Raw genomic sequence first — 16,164 nt, 5'->3', positions numbered from 1 at the left:
GACCAGACCCAGCTGCTATTGCATTGGTGTCTATGGGAGAGCCACTCCTTAACTAGACTGGAACTGTGACCATTTCTTTCAATGGTAAACGGCATGATATCGTCTTTGAAATAAGTAATCAGAGAAAGTATTAAAGACGTCACTCCAATACATAAGTATAAATTTGCATTTCTTTTAATTGATGATATAGACTGAGGCTAGACATATACAAATGTTCAACGTCCACACAAGTCAGATACATATTGAACACAGTATAAAATGTGGTGAACATGCAATGGTGAGAGTCAGGCCAGTATTTGGCATAAGTTTCTTCATGACCTTACAGGCACTTAACTAAAAAATAAATAAATATTGCCTGTATAGTATTCAGAAATGAAGACATAACAACATTGTTACGTGATTGTAGCACAGCCCCATCTGAGCTTAAATATGTATCCTTATGGAAATTATGTAAAGTGGCACTTCTCTAAATATAAACAAAACCAAAATAAATGTAAGTACCCATTCAACCATCATCGAACATGACATACAGATATACATGTAGGACCTAACCGTTGATCAAAATCATTTTATTTAAACAGCATTTTGTAGTGCCTCAATCCAATGCCACTAGCAAAAGCATTTATTAATATACAGTATATTTGTATTTCGAAAAAGAAAAGCACAAAATACGAGAAAAAGTGAACTGATTTTTTTTTTTAAAGAACAAAACTACAGGTTCTACACTAAATAACTTAGGAGATAGAAATATTTTACATACAGTGAGCTCCAAAAGTATTGGGACAGTGACACACTGTTGTTTTGGCTCTGTACTCCATCACTTTGGATCTGAAATTATACAATGACTATGAGGTTAGTGTTTTAATTTGAGGGTATTTTTATCCATATCGGGTGAACCGTTTAAAAAGTACAGCACTTTTTGTACATGGGGCCATAAAATGGGGGGACAAATTATTGGGCCAAATTCACTTATGTATTAAAGTAGTCAAAAGTTTAGTATTTGGTCCCATATTCCTAGCACGCAATGATTACATTGCGTTTCAGATTTTGTACCCAATAGAAATGAATGGCAAATCATGTATTGTGCCATTTTGGAGTCACTCTTATTGTAAATAAGAATAGAATGTTTCTGAACACTACATGAATGTGGATGCTACCATGTTTACGGATAGTCCTGAATGAATCGAAAAATAAAAAAAATTATGAATGAGAGTTAGACGCACAAATCATACCTCCAAGACATGCTAACCTCTTTGCATTTTTTTGTGGGGGGTAAGATGTGTCTCTGTGTCTCATTCATCATTATTCACGATTCATTCAGGACTATCCGTAATCATGGTAGCATCCACATTTATGTAGAAGTGTTTAGAAACACTATGTTCTTATTTACAATAAAAGTGACTCCAAAATAATACAACACATTATTTACCATTAATTTCTATTGGGCACAAAATAATCTGCTAAGAATAAGGGACAAAATACTAAACTTGACTACTTTAATACACATAAGTACAAAAAGTGTTGTAATTTCTAAACGGTTCCCCTGCTATGGATGAAAATACCCTCAAATTAAAACTGACAGCCTGCACTAACTTCACAGTCACTGTATCATTTCAATTCCAAAGTGCTGGAATACAGAGCCAAAACAACAACAAAAATGTCACTGTCCCAATACTTTTGAAGCTCACTGTATTTCAGTGAATTATGAATATGGCACCCTTTGAGCTCAAAGCATGCCTATTGTCTTACAGCTTGACCTTACAGCCATCGCTGAACTCAACATTAACCCATCATATTCAATTTGACCTGCCTACATGCACTGGAACGTCCTTTGAAATATCTAGTAGTGTATGATTGTACGTCATGTCCCCAGTGTTGAGCCTAACCAAATGCATATTTCGCAATATAAAAGAAATGGTAGCTCCCATTCCAGTGCTTTCTATTGTGTGTCAAACAGACGAGTCCATACAGTAAGCTAACAAGAGTGCTTGCTGCGGCCAGCAGAGTAGACCCAGCCCATTCAGGTGTAGCAGTAAGAGACTGTAACCTTGCAGAAGGTAGTTGTATTAAATGGCTGTCTGACGCTTTATTTTCACCTTGCATGTGTCGAGTTGCGCCCCCCTCTCCTTGTTTGCTTTAAGCATAATCAGAATCATTCTCAGCATTTTCTGTTTCCAGTGGTCTTCACATTTCGGGTTGCTCAGCAGTAAGGGTCGGCCGTGGCTCAGGAGACTCATAGCGTTGGTGGAAGTTCCGTTTCCTTATTTTCTCAGGAGCTTTCCTCCACAGAACAATCTCCTGGTAATAGAGTCAGTCAACAAGAGTCAGATTGATCCTCAAGTTATTATAAAATGTTCATATTGAGAGAAGATGATTGCTTTCAATAATAATAATGGCCTAATTCAAACTACTGTAATAATTAACTACTGTAATGTTTCTGCCACAGACACACTGAGTGTACAAAACATTAAGAACACCTGCTCTTTCCATGACAAACTGACCAGGTGAAAGCTATGATCCCTTATTGATGTTACTTGTTAAATCCACTTCAATCAGCCTAGATGAAGGGGAGGAGACAGGGTTAAAAATCCTTCTTTAACCTAGAGACAATTGAGACATGGATTGTGTATGTGTGCCATTCAGAGGGTGAATGAGAAAGACAAAAGATTTAAGTGCGGGGTATGGTAGTAGGTGCCAGGCGCACCAGTTTGTGTCAAGAACTGCAACGCTGCTGGGTTTTTCACACTCAACAGTTTCCATGTGTATCAAAAATGGTCCACCACCCAAAAGACATCCAGCCAACTTGACAACTGTGGAACGCTTTTGACATCTTGTAGAATCCATGCCCTGACGAATTGAGGCTGCTCTAAGGGGAAAAGGGAGGGGTGTAACTCAATATTCAAAAGGTGTTCTTAATGTTCTGTACAATCCGTGTACGACAGACAGGTAGGTAAATGGAGGTTGGCTTCCAGGTTCTGTACCTGTTGTTTGAAGTATCTCCTATCCTCCTCATCCACCAGCACCAGGTTGAGGAAGTACCGCACAGAGAACTTCTTGTTGACGTCCCTCATGGTGGCTGTGAGGTCGTAGCCAGCCAAAAACAGACGGATGGGAATAGACTCTCCTAAGAGGGAAAGAACAGGCATAAAGAGGATTTTGAAACAAGTGAAATGTTAAATGGCAGAAGAGATAGATTTCCATGTACACTACAAGTCCTGAAAACATTATGCTGCTTTGGTGGGGCCGAATAACATAAAATAAAATAGATAAAATCATAATATTGGGACATTCACACCAACACCATATTGTGCCTACCTTTCACAGGGGCTCCGTCCATAATCTCATACTTGGCAACAGTCTCCGTCTCAGTAGTTGTGCTAGGACCTGGGAAAGGAATTTCACATGACTGAATACATCTACTTCACACTGTTCTTAAAACAAAAGCCAAGATTACAGGGACAGTTTTAGGTTCACAAAATTTGAAAAATATGGAATTCAATCATTTAAAATAAAAAAGTATAGAAAAAGAAGCAACACCTTATGTCGTTTAAGTGAACTCTCCCCCCAAGTAAGCCTCATCTCACCTATTCCAGTCATCTCCTTCTTGATCAACTGAAGTTCCATGTGCTGGATTTTGATTCTCACAAGAAGGAAGTAGATTTTACCCACAATGACATCTTTCAAGTGGTATCTGAGAAGACAGATTAGGGTCAGGTCGAAATTAAGTTACATTTTTATAATTCTGAATCTGATTAGAGATTTTGACACACGAATGTGCTACTATGCTATGCTTTTTAAAAGGTGTTTGAATGCATTAATGTCTCATCATGGTATACATCTTACTTGGACTTGTTGTATTCAAACTCTATATGTAGACAGTCTTCAATGCCAACTTCCATCTTGATGGAATTGTTCACATCAGGGTAAGTGGCCAGCTGATGGACAATGAGGTCATACTCTTTCACCAGATCAGACAGTCTCCTCACTATTGTCACTTTGAGGAAATATCTGTAGGAAATAACAATAGGAGTTATGGCTGGCTTACAATGCAAATTAACTTCAAATGACACAGTGCATATATTCATAACAAGGCGGCTGTAGCAATGACAAGAAGCCATCTAATGCAGTTTCACTGATCATCTCAAGATGCGTAGAATAGAATGGTTGGTTTCAGGGACAATGCAGAGAATATCTGGGTATGTATGAGAGAATATTGTGAGCTAACCTCAGTCGGACGTTGGCGCCAACGTAAGACTCATATGGCTTCTCCACCTGCATGAACTCAAAGTCGTAGCTTCGATTCTGAGTCAACTCCCCTGGCAGGGCAAGCTCCTTTACCAGGTTCACAAATTCATGCGTGTTGCTTTTATCACTGAAAAGCTCTGAACGACATAGAGCACAAGTTTAAACACTTATGTTAGGTTCATCACACACAGGAACCTAATATTTCCAATAGGCAAATCCGTTGTACTGAGGGACGCATTAATTTGAACAAATGTATAAATAAGGAAGTAGACCTGAATCTAATAACCTAGATTGTCCTGTATTCAGATTTAAACTTTTGGCCTATGATCAGACGTTCAGAGAAAATAGTGTGTTATTTGAAGGCTTCCCTAAAACTTCCTCAGTTGGTTTGACAACATTGAACCCTCAGTAATGGTCAAGGAGTAATGGTAATGGTAATGGTAAGTAATGGTCACAGAAACACTTTGCCACCAGGCCAGGGTGGAGTGTAGTCCACTGTAGTTTTCACATGACAAGCACATGGTTTGCTAAGCCGTTTAGCCTAAATGAGACCGACAGTGCACTTGGTTTGTGAACCAATAAACAATGCATGGCTGGTGTTTGAGGTGGTGCGCTGCTGCAAGGTTATAATATCAAAATATAAATTAACATAAACTCACCAATCTGCCCAACAAACTCAATTCGAATCCCTTGGTGTTCTAGTCTCTTGCCTGTCTGCCTCACATTGAGATTCACCTTAAAAGAAAACAAACAAGTTGTCGGTATTGGCATAAGTGATGGGAAGTTTGGCTCTTTTTACTGTCTCTGATCTTTTCGACTCGTTCAGTCAAAAGAACAAATCTTTCGACTCATTTACGTTCATTTGAGTCAGAGCATGCAGGACCCTACACCGGCTAACAATGAACTGAAAACTTGAGTCATGCTTCTACAAGCCTCTTCTTCACATGTCGTTCAACATAGGGGGTTTATTGGAGATATAATTTGTGACTGAGGCTTGTAAAAGCGTGCTTTAAACAATGTATACTGAACAAAAATATAAAACGCAACATGCAACATTTAACAATTTTACAGTTCATAAAAGTAAATCAGTCAATTTAAATAAATGTATTAGGCCCTAATGATCTATGGATTTCACATGACTGGCAGGAATGGGTGGGCACAGGCCCACCAACTTGGGAGCCAGGCCCAGCCAATCAGAATTACTTTTTACCCACAAAAGGGCTTTATTACAGACAGAAATATTCCTCATTTTCATCAGCTGTCTGGGTGGCTGGTCTCAGACGATCCCGCAGGTGATGCATACAAATGCGGAGGTCCTGGGCTGGCGTGGTTACACGTGTTCTGCGGTTTTGAGGCCAATTGGAGATACTGGCAAATTCTCTAAAACGACGTTGGAGGTGGCATATGGTAGAGAAATTAACAAATTCTCTTGCATCAGTGGCCTTTTATTTTACCCGGCACAAGGTGCACCTGTGTAATGATCATGTCGTTTAATCAGCTTCTTGATATGCCACACCTGTCAGGTGGATGGATTAACTTGACAAAAGAGAAATGCTCACTAACAGGGAGAAATAAGCTTTTGTGTGTATGGAAAATCTCTGGGATTTTTATTTCAGCTCATGAAACATGGGACCAACACTTTACATGTTGCATTTACATATTTATTCAGCATACATTTGTTGATTGCTAGGCACACAAATAAGACTATTTCTTGACACATTTGAAACAAGGTCTAGTTGTGGCCGCAACCAGGCAAGATTGTGAACGACTCTTGGCGGAATGCATTGCTTGACTGCTGTGAGGGTGATAAGCACAATATCGTTAGCAAACTGCAGCCCCAAAAACGATTTGTTCTGGAGTTCGAGTTTGTTGAGCAGAGGCTGTGTATGTTTTGGTTCTATAAAGCTGTGTCCATCATAGTATTCAAAAATCAATTAATTGAATTAATTCTTGCACCATGCGATAAATTATCAGTTCTAAACATGTAAAAGCATGTAAACACAGCAAAAAAAGAAACGTCCCTTTTTCAGGACCCTGTCTTTCAAAGATAATTAGTAAAAATCCAAATAACTTTAGTTTCCCATGCTTGTTCAATGAACCATAAACAATTAATGAACATGCACCTGTGGAACGGTCGTTAAGACACTAACAGCTTACAGACAGTAGGCAATTAAGGTCACAGTTATGAAAACTTAGGAGGCCTTTCTACTGACTCTGAAAAACACCAAAAGAAAGATGCCCAGGGTCCCTGCTCATCTACGTGAACGTGCTTTAGGCATGCTGCAAGTAGGCATGAGGACTGCAGATGTGGCCAGGGCAATAAATTGCAATGTGCGTACTGTGAGACGCCTAAGACAGCGCGGACAGCTGATTGTGGTCTGCCACTGCGAGGACAGTCTAACAACACCTGCACAGGATCGATACATCCAAACACAACACCTGCAGGACAGGATGGCAACAACAACATCCAAGTTACACCAGGAACTCACAATCTCTCCATCAGTGCTCAGACTGTCCGCAAATAGGCTGAGAGAAGCTGGACTGAGGACTTGTAGACCTGTTGTAAGGCAGGTCCTCACCAGACATCACCAGCAACAACATCGCCTATGGGCACAAACCCACCGTCGCTGGACCAGACAGGACTGGCAAAAAGTGCTCTTCACTGACGAGTTGCGGTTTTGTCTCATCAGAGGTGATGGTTGGATTCGAGTTTATCGTCGAAGGAATGAGCGTTACACCGAAGCTTGTACTCTGGAGCTTGATCGATTTGGAGGTGGAGGGTTCGTCATGGTCTGGGGCGGTGTGTCACAGCATCATCGGACTGAGCTTGTTGTCATTGCAGGCAATCTCAAAGCTGTGCGTTACAGGGAAGACATCCTCCTCCCTCATGTGGTACTCTCCTGCAGGCTCATCTTGACATGACCCTCCAGCATGACAATGCCACCAGCCATACTGCTCGTTCTGTGCGTGATTTCCTGCAAGACAGGAATGTCAGTGTTCTGCCATGGCCAGCGAAGAGCCCGGATCTCAATCCAATTGAGCTTGTCTGGGACCTGTTGGATCGGAGGGTGAGGGCTAGGGCCATTCCCCCCAGAAATATCCGGGAACTTGCAGGTGCCTTGGTGGAAGAGTGGGGTAACATCTCAGAGCAAGAACTGGCAAATCTGGTGCAGTCCATGAGGAGGAGATGCACTGCAGTACTTAATGCAGCTGGTGGCCACACCAGATTCTGACTGTTACTTTTGATTTTGAACCCCCCCCTTTGTTCAGGGACACATTATTCAATTTATGTTGGTCACATATCTGTGGAACTTGTTCAGTTTATGTCTCAGTTGATGAATCTTGTTATGTTCATACAAATATTTACACATGTTAAGTTTGCTGAAAATAATTGCATTTGACAGTGAGAGGAAGTTTCTTTTTTTGCTGAGTTTATTAATCCTGGTGTAGGACTCATTGCGGCCAGCAGATTAAACGAGTCACTCAGAAAAACGTATCATGACTCAAGTCAGTAAAAAGAGTTGTTGAAAAATAACGAATCATTCGTGAACATCAGGCAGGGCATGAAAGGGATAACGAATCCAGTTGTTTGTGTCATCCGTTTCAGGAAAGTACCTGCGTAATTGCGCACCCAACTCACTCAGGTGCTTCGCTATATCACATTTGACATTGTCCCTAAGCTCGAGTTCGTTTGCACACAAAAAAAATCATACAATGATGGAAAGACCTGTGTGTTGTCCTTATTAACGCAGACAGAAAAGAGCTACAACTTCTTAATCATAGCCTCAATTTTGTCCCGCACATTGAATATAGTTGCGCAGAGTCCCTGTAATCCTAGATTCAGATCATTCAGGTGAGAAAAAACATCACCCAGATAGGCCAGTCGTGTGAGAAACTCGTCATCATGCAAGCGGTCAGACAAGTGAAAATAATGGTCAGTAAAGAAAACTTTAAGCTTGTCTCTCAATAAAAAAACGTGTTAATACTTTGCCCCTTGATAACCAGCGCACTTCTGTATGTTGTAAAAGCGCTACATGGTTGCTGCCCATATCATTGCATAGTGCAGAAAATACACGAGAGTTCAAAGGCCTTGCTTTAACAAAGTGAAGCATTTTCACTGTAGTGTCCAAAACATCTTTGAAGCTGTCAGGCATTCCTTTGGCAGCTAGAGCCTCTCGGTGGATGCTGCAGTGTACCCAAATGGCGTCAGGAGCAACTGCTTGCACGCGCATTACCACTCCACTGTCTCCTTGTCATGGCTTTTGCGCCATCAGGACAGATACCAACACATCTTGACCACCAAAGTCCATTTGATGTCACAAAGCTGTCCAGTACTTAAAACATATCCTCTCCTGTTGTCCTGGTTTACAGTGGCTTGCAGAAGAGGATGTCTTCCTTAATTGACCCCCCATTAACGTAATGGACATATAGCAGGAGCTGTGCCAAGCCCACCACGCCTGTTGACTCATCGAGCTGTAACGTATAGAATTCACTGGCTTGTATGCGAAGCAGTAATTGTTTCAAAACATCTCCTGCCATGTCACAGATGCGTCGTGAAACAGTGTTGTTTGATGTAGGCATTGTCTGTATAGTTTTTTGGGCCTTTTTCCCCAGCATTATCCCAGTCATATCCGCAGCAGCAGGAAGAATTAAGTCCTCCACAATAGTATGGGGCTTGCCTGTCTAAGCCACTCGGTAGCTCACCATGTAAGACGCTTCTAGCCCCTTCTTATTAAATGGTATCTGTTTCTTTTATACATGTCTTACTACTCAAAAGTATTTTTCTTGCTCAAAAAACTCCTGTGAATCATTTTTTCAAATTGGCATGTTTTGTTTCTAAATGTCTGTGCAAGAGTGAAGGTTTCATCGAGTTGTGAGATAGTACTTTTGCACATATAACACAATGTGGCTAAAGAAAGGCACTACTCCCTATATAAGTGAACCCCAAATCAATGTAGTTCTCATCATATTTGCGCCTCTTCAATGGTCCAACGTCCCTGTCTGTTTTTCAGTGCTTTCCCGGGTAAGGGGGCAGTAGCTCTTAGACTGCATCAGATTCACAACTGTCAGTGTCCATGCTAGCTGGGCTAACAACAAAATGTAGAATTACTGATGCTAGCATTGGATGTGCTCGTGGAAGCAGAACAACTTGTGTCGTCGACAGGTGCATGTGTATGTAGGTGCAGGTGTAGCTGGTATGTTTGTCTATGGACGCGGGCCTTACTTTTCTTAACCATTTATACATTTTCGAGCAAACGGAATGCGAAGCAGCTACGTTTGGCTACATACGGACCATTAGTGGAATTCCCGGGATAGAGTAACGGTTAATGTGATTGGATGTTAATTATTTGACTAGGATACCTTTATTTGCCATTGTGTTGTTACTTCGCTGAACACTAGATGGTTTAATTGTATTTTTGGCAGTGAAACGAGGCTACTCAGGCGAGAGAGAAAAACTCACCCAAATGTATAGCCCTGTTGGAAAATATAAATGGACTGCTTGAAAATGTGAAGATTTTTTTATTTTATTTGGCGTACCCCCGACGGCATTGCGCGAACGTACCCCAGTTTGGGAATACCTGGTCTAGGGTATCCGGGATGATGCTGTTGATGTGAGCCATGGCCAGCCATTCAAAGCACTTCATGGCTACCGACGTGAGTGCTATGAGGCGTTAATCATTTAGTAAGGTTACTGTCGCTTCCTTGGGCACAGGGACTATGGTGGTCTGCTTGAAACATGTAGGTATTACAGACTCAGGGAGAGGTTGAAAATGTCAGTGAAGACACTTGCCAGTTGGTCCGCGCATGCTTTGAGTACACGTCCTGGTAATCCGTCTGGCCCCACGACTTTGTGAATGTTAACCTGTTTAAAAGGTCTTGCTCACATCGGCAACCGAGAGCATGATCACAGTCATCCAGAACAGCTGGTGCTTTAATGCATGCTTCAGTGTTGCTTGCCTCGAAGTGAGGCACTGGGCAGCTCGCGGCTGGGTTTCCCTTTGTAGTCTGTAACAGTTTTCAAGCCCTGCCACATCCGACGAGCCTCAGAGCCAGTGTAGAAGGATTCAGTCCTGTATTGATGCTTTGCCTATTTAATGGTTCGTCTGAGGGCATAGCGGGATTTCGTATAAGCCTTCGGATTAGTGTTCTGCTCCTTGAAAGCGGCACCTCTAGCCTTTAGCTCGATGCGCATGTTGCCTGTAATCCATGGCTTCTGGTTGGGATATGTGCGTACGGTCACTGTGGGGACGACGTCGTCGATGCACTTACTGTTGAAGCCGATGACTGAGGTGGTATTATACTCAATGCCATTGGAGGAATCCCGGAACATATTCCAGTCTGTGCTACCAAAACAGTCCTGTAGTTTAGCATCCGCGTCATCTGACCACTTCCGTATTGATCGTGTCACTGGTACTTCCTGGATTTAGTTTTTGCTTGTAAGCAGGCATCAGGAGGATATAATTATGGTCAGATTTGACAAATGGAGGGTGAGGGAGAGCTTTGTATGCATCTCTGTGTGTGGAGAAAAGATGGTCTAGAGTATTTTTTCCCTCTGGTTGCACGTGACATGCTGGTAGAAGTTAGGTAAATCGATTTAAGTTTGCCGGCATTAAAGTCCCTGGCCACTAGGAGCGCCGCTTCTTGATAAGCATTTTTTCTTGTTTGCTTATGGCCTTATACAGCTTGTTGAGTGCAGTCTTAGTGCCAGCATCGGTTTGTGGTGGTAAATAGACGGCTACGAACTGGCGCCGGAGGGGATGGCTGCCGCTTTATGTGCTCCTAACCAACTTTGCTATTTTGTTAGTTTCGTGTTGTTTGTAATTCGTGTTGTTTGTAACTTATTTTGTACATAATGTTGTTGCTACCGTCTCTTATGACCGAAAATAACTTCTGAATATCAGAACAGCAATTACTCACCTCGAACTGGACAAAGATTTTTTCTTTAACGAATCCAACGCGAAGGATATACTACTTTCTCGGGAACAGGCCCAAATCCCCGTCATTTGCGTTAAGAAAAGATGGAGAAAAAGGGGACGGAGGTCAGGCTGCCTTCTGAGAATTTGTAGGCGAGTGAGTAAACCTCCACTGCCATTCGTTCTATTGGCCAACGTGCAATCATTGGAAAACAAAATGGATGACCTACGATCAAGATTATCCTACCAAAGGGACATTAAAAACTGTAATATCTTATGTTTCACCGAGTTGTGGCTGAACGACGACACGGTTAATATAGAGCTGGCGGTATTTTCCATGCATCGGCAGGACAGAGAAGCTATGTCTGGTAAGATGAGGGGTGGGGGTGTGTGTCTATGTCAATAATAGCTGGTGCGCGATGTATAATATTAAAGAAGTCTTGAGGTATTGCTTACCTGAGGTAGAGTACCTTATGATAAGCTGTTGACCACACTATCTACCAAGAGAGTTCTCATCCATATTATTCGTAGCCGACTATATATTTCCTAGATTTCCGTATTTTGGCAAATGTTTGAAAATGTCCTAACGGAAACCCTAATGTGTGTCTGTGTGCAATGCTCACCTTCCCAGAGACCGATTCTCCGTCATAAAACAAATAGTTATTCTCCACTTTCCCATCCTCTGTCTTGAGTTCTGCTGTCTTCCTAGTCTCTGCATCACTGAGTAGGACATCAATTTCACACACAGGACCAAATAAACCACCCAGGAAACTCTGAAAAACACGAAGAATTTACAATCAACTCAAAAGGCACATACAATCAGAAATAACTCTCTCAATAATGGACTAAAGGAGCTTAACGTTACTCCTTAGTCCAAGGACTTACATGTTCTGCTTAATTAAAGGTTGAATTGACTCTGGAAGCCAAAACAGCCAAATACTCCAACTAAATGAGAATCAGTACGGTTCTAGAAATATAAATCCCTCTACTTTCATGCGACATGAAAATTATTTCACAAATGCAAAATACACACTAACTGTACAAAACCGTTTTAACACAGTCCTGGTAGAGTCCATGTGCAGGGATACCGGTTAGTCAAGGTAATATGTACATGAAGGTAGGGGTAAAGTGGCTATACATAGATAAGAAACAGCTTGGCACCTAAAACCCTCAAACTTTTACAGATACAGCCAAACAGGTTGCTCTCAATTGTGTATCACCACCTGGTATGGCAACTGCAACGCCCGCAACCACAGGGCTCTCCAGTGGATGGTGCGGTCTGCCAAACGCATCACCGGGGGCAAACTACCTGCCCTCCAGGACACCTACAGCACCCGATTGTCACAGGAAGGCCAAAAAGACCATCAAGGACAACAACCACCTGAGCCACTGCCTGTTCACTCCGCTATCATCCAGAAGGCGAGTTCAGTACAGGTGCATCAAAGCTTGGGACCGAGACTGAAGAACAGCTTCCATCTCAAGGCCAAATAGCCATCACTAGCATATTAGAAGCTGCTGCCCTATATACATAGACTTGCAATCACTGGCCACTTCAATAATGTTGACATATTTTGCATTACTCATCTCATATGTAGAGTTGAAGTCGGAAGTTTACATACACCTTAGCCAAATACATGTCAACTCAGTTGTTCACTTTTCCTGACATTTAATTCTAGTAAAAATTCCCTGTCTTAGGTCAGTTAGGATCACCACTTTATTTTAAGAATGTGAAAGGTCAGAATAATAGTAGAGAGAATGAATTATTTCATCACATTTCCATGGTGGGTCAGAAGTTTACATACACTCAATTAGTATTTGGTAGCATTCCCTTTAAACTGTTTAACTTGGGTCAAACGTTTCATGTAGCCTTCCACAAGCTTCCCACAATAAGTTGGGTGAATTTTGGCCAATTCCTCCTGACAGAGCTGGTGTAACTGAGTCAGGAATGTAGGCCTCCTTGCTCGCACACGCTTTGTCAGTTCCGCCCACAAATTTGCTATAGGATTGAGGTCAGGGCTTTGTGATGGCCACTCCAATACCTTGACTTTGTTGTCCTTAAGCCATTTTGCCACAACTTTGGAAGTATGCTTGGGGTCATTGTCCATTTGGAAGACTCATTTGCGACCAAGCTTTAACTTCCTGACTGATGTCTTGAGATGTTGCTTCAATATATCCACATAATTTTCCTTCTTCATGATGCCATCTATTTTGTGAAGTGCACCAGTCCCTCCTGCAGCAAAGCACCCCCACAACATGATGCTGCCACCCCTGTGCTTCACGGTTGGGATGGTGTTCTTCGGCTTGCAAGCCTCCCCCTTTTTCCTCCAAACATAACGATGGTCATTATGGCTAAACAGTTCTATTTTTCTTTCATCAGACCAGAGGACATTTCTCCAAAAAGTATATTTGTCCCCATGTGCAGTTGCAAACCGTAGTCTGGCTTCTTTTATGGCGGTTTTAAAGCAGTGGCTTCTTCCTTGCTGAGCGGCCTTTCAGGTTGTCGACATAGGACTCGTTTTACTGTGGATATAGATACTTTTGTACTTGTTTCCTCCAGCATCTTCAAAGTCCTTTGCTGTTGTTCTGGGATTGATTTGCACTTTTCGCACCAAAGTACGTTCATCTCTGGGAGACAGAACGCGTCTCTTTCCTGAGCAGTATGACGGCTGCGTGGTCCCATGGTGTTTATACTTGCGTACTATTGTTTGTACAAATGAACGTGGTGGTACCTTCAGGCGTTTGGAAATTGCTCCCAAGGATGAACCAGACTTGTGGAGGTCTACAATTTTTTTTCTGAGGTCTTGGCTGACTTCTTTTGATTTTCCAATGATGTCAAGCAAAGAGGCACTGAGTTTGAAGGTAGGCCTTGAAATACATTCACAGGTACACCTCCAATTGACTCAAATGATGTCAATTAGCATATCAGAAGCTTCTAATGCCATGACATAATTTTCTGGAATTTTCCAAGCTGTTTAAAGCCACAGTCAACTTAGTGTATGTAAACTTCTGACCCACTGGAAATGTGATACAGTGAATTATAAGTGAAATAATCTGTCTGTAAACAATTGTTAGAAATATTACTTGTGTCATGCACAAAGTAGATGTCCTAACCGACTTGCCAAAACTATAGTTTGTTAACAAGAAATTTGTGGAGTGGTTGAAAAATGAGTTTTAATGACTCCAACCGAAGTGTATGTAGACTTCCGACTTCAACTGTATTCTATTCTACTGTATCTTAGTCTATGCCGCTCTGACATTTCTCATCCAAATATTTATATATTCTTAATTCCATTCCTTACTTTAGATTAGTGTAGTGTGTGTATTGTTGAGAAATTGTTAGATATTACTGCACTGTTGGAGCTAGAAACACAAGCATGTCACTACATGCGCAATAACATCTTCTAAACACGTGTATGTGACCAATCAAATTTTATTTGAGAGTAGCATCAGCGTATGTGAAGAGTGTGAAGGAATATGAATGTATAGGTATGTGGCGTAAATATGCATGCATATGTGTGCATTTTGTGTGTGTGTGTTGGAGTGTCAGTGTAGTATGTGTGAGTGTGCGGTTAGAGTCCAGTGTGTACATTGAGCCTGTGCAAGAGAGTCTGGGTAGCCATTTGATTTACTGGTCAGCAGTCTTATAGCTTGGGGGGTTGAAGCTGTTAAGGAGCCTTTTGGTCCCAGAATTGGTGCTCAGGTACCGCAAGATAAGGTCCTTATGCTTGTAAAACCATACCACAAGTTATGTGTTAACTGCACTATGTAACTTTTGGGGCGACCCAACCAAATTCACATAGCAAACGTCTGTAATAGATCTATCATTCGCATTGAAAGCAAGTTTAAGAGGCTGTACATCTGTTCTGTGTGTGCTATTTCTATGCGTCCCTTTAAGTTTTGTTTTTGCGTATTTTACTTTCAAGGTTGGTACACCAGCTTCAAACAGCTGAAAATACAATATTTTTGGATATGGAAAATATATTTCACAGCGTTTTATATGGTACAATGACTCTACATTATACTTGGCTTGTTTTGTCACAAACTGAAATTAGGCGAACTATTAGAATGTTTTTGCAACCATGAAATGGCGGAGCTATTTTTTAATAGTTTCTGCAACAACTACCCCAGTAGGTACCGAGTCAGATATATTTCCCATGGGGCTACGTTAATTTATGGGACTTTGATAATTACCTAGTTAGCTAACAGATGGGTGTTTTGGCTAGTTAGCTAAATTACATAATGTCATGAAACATGCTACAGTGAAGACTAATTCCGTTAAAGTGCCATGGCCTAAAGGCAAATCGCACGCTTGACAGCTAACGTTTAGCAGTCAACATTTCTCGTGACGTCCAGACAAGACGATGAGCCAGTAAACCTAGTTAACATTAGCCATCTAGCTAATGCTTTATGTGTAACAATAGCCATCTAGCTAATGCTTTATGTGTAACAAAATTTTCAGCTTGCGGGGATAATAATCACAGTGGGAAACGAGATAACCGCTACTCTAGCCAATTGCCACGAATCAAAACTATCTACCAAGCTAGGAAGAACAGTGGGGTTCCAGCCAGGGCCTCCGACCTGTGCTGATAAGGTTATACTATGCTAGCTAGCCGTTAGCCAAGAAATAGAAGAAAAAATAACTAAAGGGCCAGAGGATGACAATACCTTGGCTTTAGTACATCTCTATTTATGTATAAGTTAAATAGTTACGTGCTACTTCTTCTTTCATTTTGAACTCACCATATCAGCTGTTTAAACAGTTGTAGACAGCTAGCTAGCCTCCGTGTTGCTAATTCCTGTGATGATACAAACGAGAGGAGCAGTAATAGTGGCAACACAGAAAATTCAAAATAAAAGTCCCATGTCTATTCATGTCATTTTTTTTGCTCAGGACCAGGACAACAACCTCTCCCTCAATGTCAGCAAAACAAAGCAGCTGATCGTGGACTACAGGAAACTGAGGGCCGAGCACGCCCCCATTCACATCGATGGGGCTGTAGTGGAG

The 16,164-nt window shown here is 41.6% G+C and overlaps 1 protein-coding gene across 3 annotated transcripts; it reads right to left on the bottom strand.

Moving 5' to 3' along the window:
- Positions 1-158: 158 nt before the first annotated feature.
- vps26a (VPS26, retromer complex component A) lies at positions 159-16,164 on the bottom strand. Of its 3 annotated transcripts, none has more exons than XM_071393747.1 (9): positions 15,900-16,115; positions 11,783-11,932; positions 4,905-4,980; positions 4,226-4,382; positions 3,844-4,008; positions 3,585-3,691; positions 3,316-3,384; positions 2,982-3,124; positions 159-2,298 (listed from the first exon to the last, which is right to left on the bottom strand). In XM_071393747.1, the coding sequence occupies exons 1-9, from the start codon at positions 15,900-15,902 to the stop codon at positions 2,185-2,187; spliced, it is 984 nt and encodes a 327-aa protein (XP_071249848.1). In that variant the 5' UTR covers positions 15,903-16,115; the 3' UTR covers positions 159-2,184. The 3 variants fall into 3 exon arrangements, with proteins under 3 accessions (XP_071249848.1, XP_071249847.1, XP_071249849.1); XM_071393746.1 differs by lacking the exon at positions 159-2,298 and adding an exon at positions 2,305-2,866 and having other exon boundaries at positions 15,900-16,164; XM_071393748.1 differs by lacking the exon at positions 159-2,298 and adding an exon at positions 2,305-2,861 and having other exon boundaries at positions 15,900-16,162.

Source organism: Salvelinus alpinus, chromosome 3, assembly GCF_045679555.1.
Source record: "Salvelinus alpinus chromosome 3, SLU_Salpinus.1, whole genome shotgun sequence".
NCBI classification, from domain to species: Eukaryota; Metazoa; Chordata; class Actinopteri; order Salmoniformes; family Salmonidae; genus Salvelinus; species Salvelinus alpinus.
This window is presented reverse-complemented; position numbering and strand designations above follow the sequence as displayed.

Bases quoted from the DNA above. Each gene is read 5' to 3' on its own strand.
- vps26a (XM_071393746.1), bottom strand. The intron at 4,981-11,782 runs GTGAGCATTGCA...TTTTCTTTTAAG, and splicing joins GAGAATCGGTCTCTGGGAAG to GTGAATCTCAATGTGAGGCA. The intron at 3,125-3,315 runs GTAGGCACAATA...TTTCCCTCTTAG, and splicing joins GGACGGAGCCCCTGTGAAAG to GAGAGTCTATTCCCATCCGT.